General features: G+C 31.5%; 1 protein-coding gene across 2 annotated transcripts in view; it reads right to left on the bottom strand.

Annotated features, from left to right (window-relative positions):
• TAF2 (TATA-box binding protein associated factor 2) overlaps positions 1-14051 on the bottom strand; it is a 66062-nt gene that overhangs the window by 21013 nt on the left and 30998 nt on the right. For both annotated transcript variants that reach the window (XM_006916590.3, XM_006916591.3), the window contains exons 14-21: positions 13726-13835; positions 12130-12195; positions 10273-10525; positions 8799-8939; positions 6272-6382; positions 3982-4175; positions 3086-3225; positions 456-525 (exon numbers count right to left, since the gene is read on the bottom strand). In XM_006916590.3, coding sequence (XP_006916652.1) covers positions 456-525; positions 3086-3225; positions 3982-4175; positions 6272-6382; positions 8799-8939; positions 10273-10525; positions 12130-12195; positions 13726-13835 — 1085 coding nt within the window. The remainder of the gene's footprint in view (positions 1-455; positions 526-3085; positions 3226-3981; positions 4176-6271; positions 6383-8798; positions 8940-10272; positions 10526-12129; positions 12196-13725; positions 13836-14051) is intronic.

Raw genomic sequence — 14051 nt, 5'->3', positions numbered from 1 at the left:
CATATAAAATATATTACATATTGCAAATATAACATATTTAACATATGTTTAATAAAATTTAAGATTTTATATGAGCTAGAGAGGATTAAATGGACTACACCAAAACATTGCTTTCAATTACTTCTAAAATAAATGAAATCAATCAGTACAGAGGTTTCATAATTTTGGAAATATAAGGGATCTTCCATGTGCACTACAAACTATTACATAAGCTTTTCTTTAAATTACAATAGAAATTATATGTAAAATTACAGGGAATAAGCTATATTAACAATATATTTTTTTAAATGTCTTCAAAGGCAAATCAAATTAAAAAATCAAATTTAAAAGGGCATGAATAAATGCATAACATATTCCTATTTTCAAAAATAACAAAGACTTGTTCCATGTATAATTTTCTGAAATTATGCAATTTACTTTAAAACTTATAAAAAAATTATAGTATAAAAACTAACCTTACATAGGGTACAGGGTCATTCTGAATCATATTAAGCAGCCACTGCAGTTCTTCATAACTCCTGTCCACTGAAAATAAAAATAAGGAAATATATTTGTTGCAGTTACAACAAACTAAACAAGTGATAAGCAAGGAGTTTACACTTATTATTAGGACACTGCCTTAGCTTGATTTCAATCAGAGTTGAAAATTGTAGACATTTTTTTCCTCAAAATATTTAATTTCTTTTTTTTTTTTAAATTACTTTTATTTTCCCATTACAGCTGACATTCGATATTATTTTATATTCGTTTCAGGTGAACAGTGTAGTAGTTAGACATTTATGATTTATGAAGTGATCCTCCTGATTAGTCTAGTTCCCACCTAGCATTAATTATAACAATATTATTGATTATATTCCCTACTTTGTACTTTAAGCTATAGAAAACTTCTTTATATTTTTTTATGTAATAGGCTACTTTGTAAATTTTATAAATTTTTTAAGTATTGTGTTATATATAGCCAAAACATAAAAGAAGAGCAAAATGTATATTTTTCACTAAAGGCAAATCAATGGCAAATATAACATAAAGCAAATTATAATTTATTTATTAAGAGCCCTAAATTAGAGATGACTAACTCTAAATGGACAAAATTGTGTTTAAATAAAATTGTGTTTCTAGGTGCTTAAATCAAATTATAGAGAGGTCTGATACTCAATAGTATCTCAACTATATTTTTTGCTCGAGTGGTTTCTTTCATCTGATTAAAAGGCAGCTTTAACTTTTCAACAAAACATAAAAGAAAATTAAAAACAGTGCTATAAATATAACTGACTTAACCAACATGACTCATTAGCTATTTCCATTTACCTTTTTAACAAGTTCTGTTGTTGACTTGAAAAGCTTTATTTTCAGAATTTTATTTCTACCATTTCCTATTTTTTCATTTTCAAATGATCTAAAATTCATGGATCACTTTAAATACCTCTCAATTAAATTATACTTATTTAGTGTTCTTTTGGAAATCATAATATTAGCAATCTATTTCATTTCAGATAGTACTAATTCACAAAATCTTCATATTTATGTGACACTGAACATCATTCATATACCCTGGAAAAAAGATTGGGAATACTGACATGTTTAGTAGATTTCGAGACTTCTAGATTTCATGAATTGGTAAAATGTCAAAACCAAACTGGAGACGGATAGAGAAAAATTTTTTTTTCCTTGCCAAAAAATTCATTAAAAGGAGAACTATTTTCACCATCATTTATTAAAAGAAAGAATACTTTAACCCTCAATAAAAAAGAAGAACAAATGACAGTCCTTTCTGAACTCAGACCATCGTATGTAATATACACAGGATATTGCTCTTACCCTTTTATAATTTCTAACTATACATAAGTATTTCTATTGAAATTTACAAAAATTAGAAAGATTAGAGTTATATTTTCCTCTACTGTTAAATAAAAATTAACCAATTTCTACTGAAGAACTTCCCTCACTTCTTCCTCTCTTTCCACAATCAGATGAGAAGTTCAACATTAACGTCTTTACTCTTCCCATATTTTAGTGCTATAATCTGGAATTTTAGATGTAATTTACATATCTCTTACATTTGTAAATTATTTTTAAATAATTATTTTTAAAATTTGCATTAAATTTTACAACCATATTAATGAATATTTAAGCTTAGCTCTTTATTTTACAGGCATAGTTGCTCAGCACTATGTCTTCATTTCACACATTTAGCAATCTTGAACTATTACTTTGATTCATTTCCAGATCAGCTGAAAATTATCTTTGGAAATTTCATTTTTTAAAATGTTACATAGGAAATGTACTTCTAAGCCTTCAAGGCTATATGAGCAACAACTTAGCGAAGTAGAGAATCTTAGATCATAACTTCCCCCAAACTGTCTTTTGAACTCTTCATAGTCAAAAGAAGTCATTCTTTTACTTTGTACAATAACTGGGTTCTAATATTCTAGGAACTTACACATTTTTTTCCTAATCTTAAAATTTTTAATTTCATGAGATTCCAGCTTAGGTAAATTTCATCTACACCCTATCAAAGTATTCTATTACTACTTGGATTATTGCTTTTCTTCCACCTGCTCCATTCTTCATAACTTAATTTTTTTAAATATATATTTTCATCTCTTTATCTTTCTCTCTGTATTTCTGAAAATGTTTTAATATGCAGTTTTCTCTTAGCTATTTTTGGCCTTATATTTTTCAACTTCATGAACCCTTGCCTAATCCCCCTGCTGAAGCTCCTGTTTATGTCCCGTGCTCTACTGTCACATATAAAACTGAGAAGTGCAAGATGTTTTCTAGAATCCTTCTTATATAGTTAGAAATTTCCCCCAATCATCTATTTCTTAAAATAACATGTAATTAAAAGCTGTAAGAATGATATACTGACTTCCTGAAAAGACCAAAGACATCTATAATTTTATTCTTTTCTCTCACGTATTAAATCTTATATGAATTCTACATTTACCAAAAATCAGTGAGACAAGAACTTAAAATTAAAATATCTGTATTTGTACATAATAAAAGAAAACAATAACTAAGGCTGGTTTTAATCAGTAAACATTTCTTTCTAAAATGATAAGAGTATATATTACTAAAGCATTACCTTTAGTATAATCAACAACTGCCTCCAAAGCTGCTATCCTAATGTCCACAAAGTGGCCATATTCTGCATAAGATTTAAAAAGAGCTGGATCACTTGGCACATGTCCATTCTTCTGAAGCACTCGTATGGCTCTCAAACAACTAGGAGAACAGTATTTACAGTTAAACACTTTTGTTAAAGTATTTTGAATCAAACTTATCTGCCAGGCATTAGAAATTAATCTGTAACAGTAAACTGAAAAATTGTTTTGAATCCAACTTCTAATTTTATAACATTAAATGTTTACAATAATCATAAAAATTAGAAATATGTAAGTTCTATTAAAAGAACACAAATTTTAAAACTTAGAAATCCAACTTCAGGTACCATTATACTTAGTATTTTGTCCAAAAGTTTTTAGTAATGTATAGTTTAGTAAAATAATAAATGTTGAGTCAAACTGTTCATAATGTTTAAAACAGTGAATCAACTTTTTTTTAGCAAACTCCTAAAGAGATAGAATTTTTTGATAGCCATGTACAAACAAGTTGAAAGAAATGAAGTTATCTTAAAAGAGCCTAGTAAAAAGATGTTTATACTATATCCAATGGGATAAAAGATTATACAGATATCAAAAATAAAGCTTATGAAGAATTTCTGATGACATGAGAAAGTATTTATGATACAAGCAGAATGCAAAAACTATATATAGGATATATTCAATAGTTTAAAATGGCTATTGTTATAAGAGAAAAAAAAATTAGAAGGTCATTCTCCAAAATAATATAGTAATAATTTATCATAAGATTTTAATTTTCTCCTTTAACTTTACTGTATTTCCCAGTTTTCTATAATGAGAACAAATTTCTCCTATAGAAACAAGTAACTTTAAAGAAAATGTAAAGAATCGTCATCACCTGACAGTGATGGTATGTCTGTAACTTGGAAGAAGTTTTTCCATATTCAAAAACCTGGTAATTTCTTCAAGAATGAGTCGTACATCTGGATTTAAGTTATCTAAAGTCCGAACTTCATTATTCACACTGACTGCAGGTGTAACAGAGTTGGCAAGGGCATCAATCATTTCGGCACGATAATAGTTATCTGAAAACTAAGCCAAAAAACAATTATAAGATAACAAAATTCATGTTTCTGTTCAAAAATTAATAAAATATTTATAACTTAAAACCATAGTGTATCTGAAAACATCTGATAAGTACTCAAACTCTGTCCTTTGTGTAGAGTCGCACACTGGAAAAAAGTGAAAGAGATTCACTAATTACTAATATATTAGTTTATTCAACAAATATTTACTACATGAATGGTACTCTTATAGTAACCTAGACAGAGTCCTCTAAAAGGCAGACCAGAGTCTACAAATCCTGCTTGTAATACAGAGATCACCAGATACTTGAAGAAAGCATCAACGTAAAAAAGACAATCCGGAACAAAAGGGGAAAAAGCAACTTGGAGGAAATAGATTCAAGGGGAAAAAAAATGGCTAGGGGTAGGGGGAATTTCAAAATCCTATCACTATTATTGTCTGAGAAATAACCAACGATACGCTTTCCAATGGCAAAATATATTTAAAAAAAAAATATGCAGAGAATCAAGATCAAAATTAAATTAAAATACAAAACTGAAAAAAACTCCTGAAACTGTGAGTGAAAAGTAAGAGACAAGAAAAAAATAAGAAGGCAAGAACAAAGGAAATTAGAGGGCTGGTGTTGAAGACATAACATGAATATCAATCGGAGTTCTAGCAAGAGAAAAATGGAGGAGGAAACCATCAAAAAAATTCATTCCTAAATCCATATCCCCAGAGAAGCAATTTATTGAAAGGCAATCTGGGTGTGGCTTGACTTAAACTCAGCAAATCAGATTCTCTAGCCTGGGAATGAACATGGGGCAAGTGAATTAATTCTACCGTCAACACAAACTGCCAGGGACAGAGAAGGAAAACCTGCCCTGTTTTGACTTCCACCGTGGAGGCAGAACCTCACATTGACACATTGACAAAACAGTCCCTAAACATTCCCATTACCAGATACTGGGCAGAAAAAAAAAATAAGACACACAACAACAAACAAACAAACAAAACCAAAGAAAAAAGACTCCACAAATGTACACCATGATACAAGTTTTGTTTTCAAACCATTTACAGGTTTTCTTGAAGTATTTTTAAAGTTCATTGTTACCTCTAATAATGACTTTGCCAACAAAGCAAAAGCCCATTTATTAACCACTGTTTTTGACATAAGAATTTGAATCACAGAATGAACTCAGAAATCAAAAAATGAGAAGGGAGTGTGGGTAAAGTACAAAAATCAACAGATATAACATTTACCACCTAGACCACATCTAATTCTCAGAGATTCTATAATCCTAATTGGACAAATTAGATTATCTGATCATCCCAAGGTTGTAAGAGATAAAGTGAAAAAAAAAAAAAAAACATAAGAATTTGAATCACAGAATGAACTCAGAAATCAAAAAATGAGAAGGGAGTGTGGGTAAAGTACAAAAATCAACAGATATAACATTTACCACCTAGACCACATCTAATTCTCAGAGATTCTATAATCCTAATTGGACAAATTAGATTATCTGATCATCCCAAGGTTGTAAGAGATAAAGTGAAAAAAAAAAAAAAAAATTGTGGAACACACTGGGGTGGGGAGAGGGCATTTAGTACAGCACAATTTCCTACAAAAATAAAAAAATTGAAAGGATCTATATCAGTGCATACAGCAAAGACTGACTGATGTTTTTAACAATGATCTTTTGGTATAGGGAATAGTTCAACCCATATTTGGCACACCTTGTTTAAGTGCAATTTCATAAACGTATATATGATTAGAAATATGTTAGAAATACATGTGCATGTATTAGAGGTTTTTATATAAAATGGCTAATAACTACGTTTAATTGGGATTAAATTTTAGTTTTCTTCCAAACTAAAACATCCAGAATATTCTATTTCATGCTCTTGCTCAATCAAAGGGATGTTACAACAGGTAGAGGAACATTTAAAAGCCAAATGATCTTGGTTTTCATCCATTGGTTATTACAATAAATCCTGTTCATATATTTCTACCTCTAGAAACTTCAATTACCGTGGACTCAACAATGAATTCACAGTCTAAATACTTCTTTAAAAACAAAGTATCACTGAGTAGCTTTATAATATTCATTAAGGCATCTTACCTTATTTTTTCTGTTGTCATTGTACTTGATTAAGTCTAAAATAAATGTTAAGACTTCCTTGGGACAAAGGTTGTGAACATCTCTCAATAAAGCCATTGCAACTGGCATAGTCTGCAAAAAAAAAAAACAAAACTTTTTTAAGCATATAAATTAACTCATTACAATTCACTGAATTACATGTAGAAAGAGGGTTATTCTAGGGCTGACATAGGTATCATTCAGTTCTGTGTTTGACAGTAGTAAAGGTATGGATTTTAACATCAGGTACACCATCGTTCAACTCCTACTCTACTACCTATTAAAACAGGTTATTTTAGCTAGTTGCTTACTGAGCAGGAACCTCACAACCTCGTAATCATGCCTCATGACCATTTTCAGGATTAAATGATATAGTGGCTAGAGGCATGTGGCAGACACAGAGTTCAATGATCAGCTGAGAAGACACTAATTCTCTAGTACCACCTCATCTCAGCTTAAGAAAAATGGTAAATTAACTAAAATTAAGCCTAACTTTCTCCTCTCCAAACTTTCACAGGCAACTTTCCTAAGAAGGTAGAAACCTGACTCACATAGTCGTGACTACCAGTAAAACAAAGCTATTTAAACTCGAGGTGGATGAACCGACATCATAGGCCCCAGTACACAGGGAGAGTCAGACTATTCCCATTTCTGCTTCAAAATAACTATACCCTCTAAATTGAGGGGCAAAAAGGAAGGTAGCTCCTTTGATTGCTTGAAGGACCAGCAACAGGACAGTCAGTGTTACAACACTGTAACAAGAGTCAGTGTTCATGCTCTAAGAACAACTAAAGGAAAGGATCTTTGTCATAGAAATATCTGTCCTATGTCTGTTCTGCCAAGTTTAATTTAGGCACTAATCTTCTCTCTTTTCTGCCCCTAGAAGTATTATATGAATGATAAACTGGTCTAAAAGCATACATTCTCCATCTTTTTTGATGGCGACCTACAATATTTTATATACTAATCTAAGACACACACATACTCTCTCTCACAGCATGTTTACAAAGTAAAAAAAAAAAAAATTACCTTATACCTACCGCTGTTACATGTGTTATACTCTGATACTGCCAATAATTATCTTTTATTTAAAAAACAAACAAAAACTTCCAAACTGATTCCATCACTTTCTCATTAATGCATCACAACTCCCAATATAAAACACTGATTTAAGGTATACGGAAGCACAAGGGCATAATTTTTTAAACAGAGAAATTAACTTGCTTCCATACTATAAATTAGTGAAATGGCAACAGAGGGCTGAGCAATATGTTTAAGTACTATCAAATCTTCAGTCCTTAAAAATAAAATAAATGAATGCCACAGACTTCTTTGATCACACCAGTACTCGCTTTCCCCGAATCTGGATCATCCTGAATCTGTTCTGCTGATGAAATTCACTATAAATATACCATGACTGCCACGCTCAGCAGCCGTCTCAATGCTGCTGGGTAATCTTTTTACGTTTCCATCACAAATAAACTTCGACTTGCGTAACATCCTCCTCAACATCTATCATTTCACTTACTTTTAATTTGCTTTCCGTTTGCCTAAGAAAAAAGCAGGTTTTTGTTTACTAAAATTAACTTCTCGACTGCGTCTCACTCTCTACTAATAAAGACCTTCAGAATTTCCTCCATCTTCTATTTGTACCTTTACCTCCTCCCTTTGAATATTTCATATCTCCCTCTCCAGTGGTTCCTCTTTCTGTGCCAAACATGCTTCAAGTTTTCCCTCTATACAAAACACAACCCAAAATGTCCTTTTCTCGGCCCTGCTTTATCCTCAACATGTCTCCTCTCTCGTATTTTTCAACACCAATATCATGAAATAGGCTTCATTAGTTTTTTTCTATTTATTCTACTTCAATGTAGTTAATCTAATCTCTGCCTTCATTATTATTAAATTACTAAAACATTTTACAAAATAGCCCAAATGCTAACCATTCTGCCATTCTCAAATCTCTTCCTAGAACAGTGACTGCATCACGCCACATTCTAAATTGTTATTTATAAAAAACTTACTGTGATAAATATAGTCTAAAACACTTCACATGTTTGATTTTATTTAATTCTAAAAAAGATAAATTTTATAATTGGTAAACTGAGGGTTGGAGGGTTAAGAAACTGTCCTCATGCAAAATGCTAGTGAGTAGCAGAATGGGACTGAAACTAGAGTTGTGTGCTCTATTGTCTGTGACTCAGATACAGTGTTCACATTACAGAAGGGCTGCTGTCACAAGGACTTATCCATACCTCCACCCGCCATGCAACCGGCCCCAAACTCAAACTATCCATTTCTATTTACTTTATTATTAATTCAGATAGTGAATTACTTACCTACAGCTCTTAAAAATCAATGAACAATCAATTAAAATTTTGGACAAAATTTTAGGAAAAAAAGAACAAAGGCAAAACCTTTTAGAAGATAATAAACACATCTATTATTATTATTGGAACAATCTCCAAGTTAAATTGAGATATACAGAAATTTAGGAAGTAAACTGTACCTTCTGTAGAAAATAACTTTGAAAGCTCATAAAGTTGTTTGTTTTCACAATGTTTGGACAAGTTTTACAACAAAACATTCTAGTAAAGAGTGACTTCATGGCTGGTGGTCCTGTCCATGTGCTCACCATTGAATTTGCAATCTGCAAATAATTAGAAAACAACTTCCATCGCCACTGCAAATATTTTTAAATAAATAAAAAACAGCTTTCTAAGAGTTATCAGTCCAAATGGATTAGTTTTCAACGACTTAAGATTCTCAGAAATTTAATACATTTTAGCTTTTTGTTATCATTTCCAAGAAAATATACAAACTCACTCCCCCAATTCTTATGTACACTTATATTTTTTGTAAGTTAATTTCTAAAGTGGAACATTCTTCATGTTTTAAGAAAACATATTTGGAAAAAAGCTTCTATTATAAATAAGTTTGTGTGTGTCCATTTAGGCAGATATAATTCTAACATTTTAAATTTATCAGCTAGAAACAACTAATATTTTAGACTGTAAGAAGGCTTACAAAAAAACCCATATCTTGCTATTGATACTCTTGTATATAAAAAAAATCTGAAAAGAATGAAATTATAATTAACTTTAAGTAAGTCAAAAATTTTATGGTTCTGCTAAGAATTTAATATGCAAGAATCACAATGATCTTTATAGAAGACATGAAATTATATCTTTAGCAGACGATTATCAAAGAAAATCATCTTTTTCCTTCATATACCTGAGTAGAATATAAGAATCGAACTGCTCATTCATTATTAAAGATAAAACAAATCTAAACCATAATAATCTGTTGAAATGTTGGACAAATAAATTTAACAGTGAGGAAGTCAAGAGCGTCACTAAATAAGAATGAACCTATTATCAAGATGCTTTTTAAATACCTGGAACCCAGTATTTCTGGCCAAATTTTTGTCTGCGTTTTTCTGGTTTTCATTTGTTCTACCTTCAGTTTTTTTGCATCTGAAGAAAAATATTTAGTTTTCTTAATAAATTAACTTTTCTAGCATGTTATATTATAGAACCTATCATTTTAAATTACATTACACTAATACTGATTACTAAGCCCAAAACAACATGAAGTAATCACCACAGTGGAATAATTCAGATGAACTGAATTCATGTGCTATAATGTAAAACATCACTCAAACCAATGAATTTCTTGCCAAATACATTCTTTGCTTTAACAATGTGGTTGGCAAGTCAATAAAAAGGTAAAAAATTCTTTTGGTTTTAAAGTTTGACTCTCAGTTTGACAATTATAAAATTTTAGTGCATTATCTATGTTCAGATCAAAACATGTTTCTTTGAAATTAGTCTTGTAAAAAGAATTTGGTAAAACCTTCCAAGGGACCAGATGCCAAATAAAATTAAAGACTATGGTAAATTTTAATTCATTTTCAGAGTTTGCTGGGTTTTCTCAAACATGCAGTACTTCTCTTGTCTTCTTTCTACTGTACATAATCTCACCTTGGCAAGGCAGAAGCAAGCTGACATTCTCACTCGGTAGAAACACTGCTCTTGTTCTAGTATGTCAGTGAGCGCAAGCCGCGATGCTGGAGTGGGGAACTTTTCCAAGGCCAAAATGGACTCCTGCTGTGCAACAACATCCCTCTCATAGCGGAGCTGGTACTGCCACATAAAATCGGCTTGCTCAAATTCGACTTTCCTCAGAACTGACATATCGGGGTCTATCCTTATCCACAGCAAAGGGGAATCAGCACTGAAAGAAAATGCAATTTTTGTTTTTTATTTCTTTGATTTCTTAATTTTATATAGTGCCTCGAGCTTCACTGCATTTAAGCACACTGACAACTTTCTCATTATGTTTAATATATTTCAACCTTACCACAATATCTAACCTATGTCAATCTTGCCAAAAACACCTCTAAGGATAATAAGATAGTTGTCACAAAGAAATTCCTCCTGAAAATATTAGTTTGGGTGTTTTGATTTGTGATTCTATGATGCGAAAAAGGGGAATGAGCCCCAAATTTCTTTGTTTCACTTCCTATAGCCTAACAAATGACCCTGGATATAAATGCCACCCTTTATTGGAAATCAACCTGTGACTAAGAAATGAATTGATTTATTTCACTAAATTAATTTAATTGACTTTTAATGCTTTTTTAAAAATGCTAGACTCATGATGATCTTTTCAAACAGGAAGTTCTGAAATTATGACAAATTTACTCTCAAATAATTCTCAAAGTAACATAGTTTTAAAAATCTAGTCTATGTCAACACTTTTATCAGAGGACAGCACCTGAAATATTAATTCAATTCAACAAATATCATTAGGTGCTGACTACAGTCAAGGCACTTGATATGGAAAAATTATAAAAACGATATATAAAAAGGAATAATATATGGCAACCAAGTTAGTAAATAAGTACCGATGTTCTATAAAAAATACACAGGTATACAGGTACAAAATGGATGAACAAAAAATTTGAACTATCTTATATTTAAAGGGGGCCTCAAGGTGCCGTGAAACCTTGTCCAAAGACAGAGAGTAACACCTGTGAGCTCATTAGAAATGCAAATGACGAGGACCCACTAGTGAAGTGATGGATCAGAAACTGCATTTTAAGAGGATCCATAAGTGACATGCATGATACAGTTTGCGAAGCACTGCTCTAGAGGTCAGCAGGGGTGCAAGAAGGCTGCCTAAGCCAAAGCTATACCTGCCCAACAATCATCCTGTACTTCCTCTTAATTCTACCTGGGCCAGGCTAGATTTGCTTTTCCCTCTTTAATTATTTATTTTTTTAAATGAAATTTATTGGAGTAACATTGGTTAATAACATGTTTCAGGTATTCAACTTAATAATACAAAATCTGTATACTCCACTGTGTGCTCACCACCCAAAGTCTAGTCTTCCGTCACCATATATTTGACTCCTTTACGCCTTTTTTCTTCCCCCAACCCCACCCCGCTGATAACCAATATTCTCTTGTTCGCATTTATGAGTTTGTTGTTTGTTCATTTGCTGCCTTTCGTTTTATATCCCACATATATGAGTGAATTATATGATTCAGGTCCTTTTCCTTCTGACTTATTTCACTTAGCATGACATACTCAAGATCCACCCATGATGTTGCAAATAGTAAAGTTTCATCTTTTTTATGGTTGCATAGCATTCCATTGTATATGATTTTATGTAGGATTTGTTTTTAATATGTTTTTAATAAAGGTTTCACTGCCTTTCAAAAGTTTTAAAAGCACGAATTTCAGGACATTATTTACATACTTTTAGATGTACATAATGAGACAAGTGAGAATGCAGAAAATGTTATGTTCTTAAACTTAAATAACTAACTTACTCCATTGCAGAAAGATCCATGTCAACTTCTTCCCCATTCATCAGTGGAATTTTTTTCTTTTTATTCCTACATTTAAGAAAAAGGAATTTTAAATTACAATATTTTCAGTTCTGAAAGATTAAGAGCAGCTGAAGTTCAAATTAAGGATTTCACACAACATTGAAAGATATCCTAAAGAATAAGGAATATTAAATGTAATGGAATTTAAACAGAACACAATCTATTTTGAAGCTAAACGGAATGGAGTAAATGACACTGAAGTATCTTTCTGATCAAACTTTAACAAAAAGTAAAAATATGTAATTAAATGTCAACTTAAAACATACATATATTTTACATATGTATACATATGTTTTCCCTCAAGAACCGGTAGCTGCAGTTTTATATAGAAATCTATCAATAAAAAAATCCTTTATAAAAAATTTTAAAAAAAAGGCCTGAAAAAAGACGTGAATAATTCTGAACATATGTTATATGTGCAAGGTGCTGTCCTATATGAAATAATAAAATCTTAACATACTAATTAATATGTACAGTTAATTAATATGAATAAGATCTAAGATAAGCCAAAACAAAAGCAACTGCTTTAATGCAAATCACTCTTGAATTATAGAATCTACTGGATAACACACTAAAAACCTGGGTGAGGATGAATAAAAATAGGAACAGAGAACAGTCTTCCTGCGTTCCTCACACAAAGAATATCTAAATGACATAAGCTACTACAGAGAAAAAGATCTGAGGAAATGCTATGAAGAGGGTAGGGTAGCGATCGACGTTCCCGATTTCACAGGTGGACAGGATAAAAAGAAAAGGGGGATTTCATTGTGAACTAAGAAAGAATTTTCAGAGAAAGAACGATTGTTTACAGGGAGATTTCGGAATCAAGTTCTCTGCAGGCCGTCAAAATCAAGAGACATTCTCATCTGTCTGAAATGACCTAAGTGTACTCATGAGTATAAGACTTCTGGTCCTGAAATTCTGATATAACTATACCTTTCTCCAGCAAAGTGCAAAAATGTTCTCATCTTTTACTTTACTATTCAGAGTATATGCTAATGGTCAAGTTAAAAAAAGAGTGGTAAAGAAAAAAATATATTAAATAAAAGATGAACTGTTGGAATCTTTTAAGTAAACTGGCAATGTTCCTTTGAAAGACATCAAGAATGTTCTGAACTGGCAAGGTGATATAGAGAAAAAGGAAAAAGACACATAGTGTAGATGCAAGGACTTTCATGACTCTTTCCTTTAGAGCCAATGATCATTTCCCCAATATTTCTTGTAGATATGAATCCAATGAGACAAATGAAAATGAACCTAAGCAACTTGCCTTGAATTTTTCCTGGCTCCCAAAACTCAAACTCCATTCCACCTCCTCTACCCCTACAAAATAAGGATTCTAAATCGAGATTGTAAAAATTATTTAATTGTAAAGATAAAAATGTTGTCAAGAACAGAAAGCAAATAAAGAATGTTATATAACATGTTCTCTACCAAAAATTAGGTGTACGTTAGGATTTTTATTTTGGCATTGTAATCTGTGATACTTACAATTTAACTTTAAACTTCAATTTGTAATTAGGATTCAATGCTTACCTTCTGCTTTTGGAATGGCAGGGTATATCATGTTTTAGGCTGTTTTCTTCGATTTGTAATGTATGATTGAAGGATCCATCTAACTCCTGCACTGTCACTTTAAGTGGTCCCTTTAAAAAGAAATATACCATTCAAAAATAGTGCTAGAAAAATACCAACATATAGTCTTAAGTGTATAGGTATATACATCAAAATATAAAATAACACTATATGAGATATGTATCTGGAGACACAGAAAGACAGCTGGTGCCAAAGGAGGAGAGAACTGGGGAAATCTGTGTCCCCTGAACTCTCCATCTCCACCCGTAACCCCTCTTTCCATCACT

Source organism: Pteropus alecto, unplaced genomic scaffold, assembly GCF_000325575.1.
Source record: "Pteropus alecto unplaced genomic scaffold, ASM32557v1 scaffold164, whole genome shotgun sequence".
NCBI lineage: Eukaryota > Metazoa > Chordata > Mammalia > Chiroptera > Pteropodidae > Pteropus > Pteropus alecto.
This window is presented reverse-complemented; position numbering and strand designations above follow the sequence as displayed.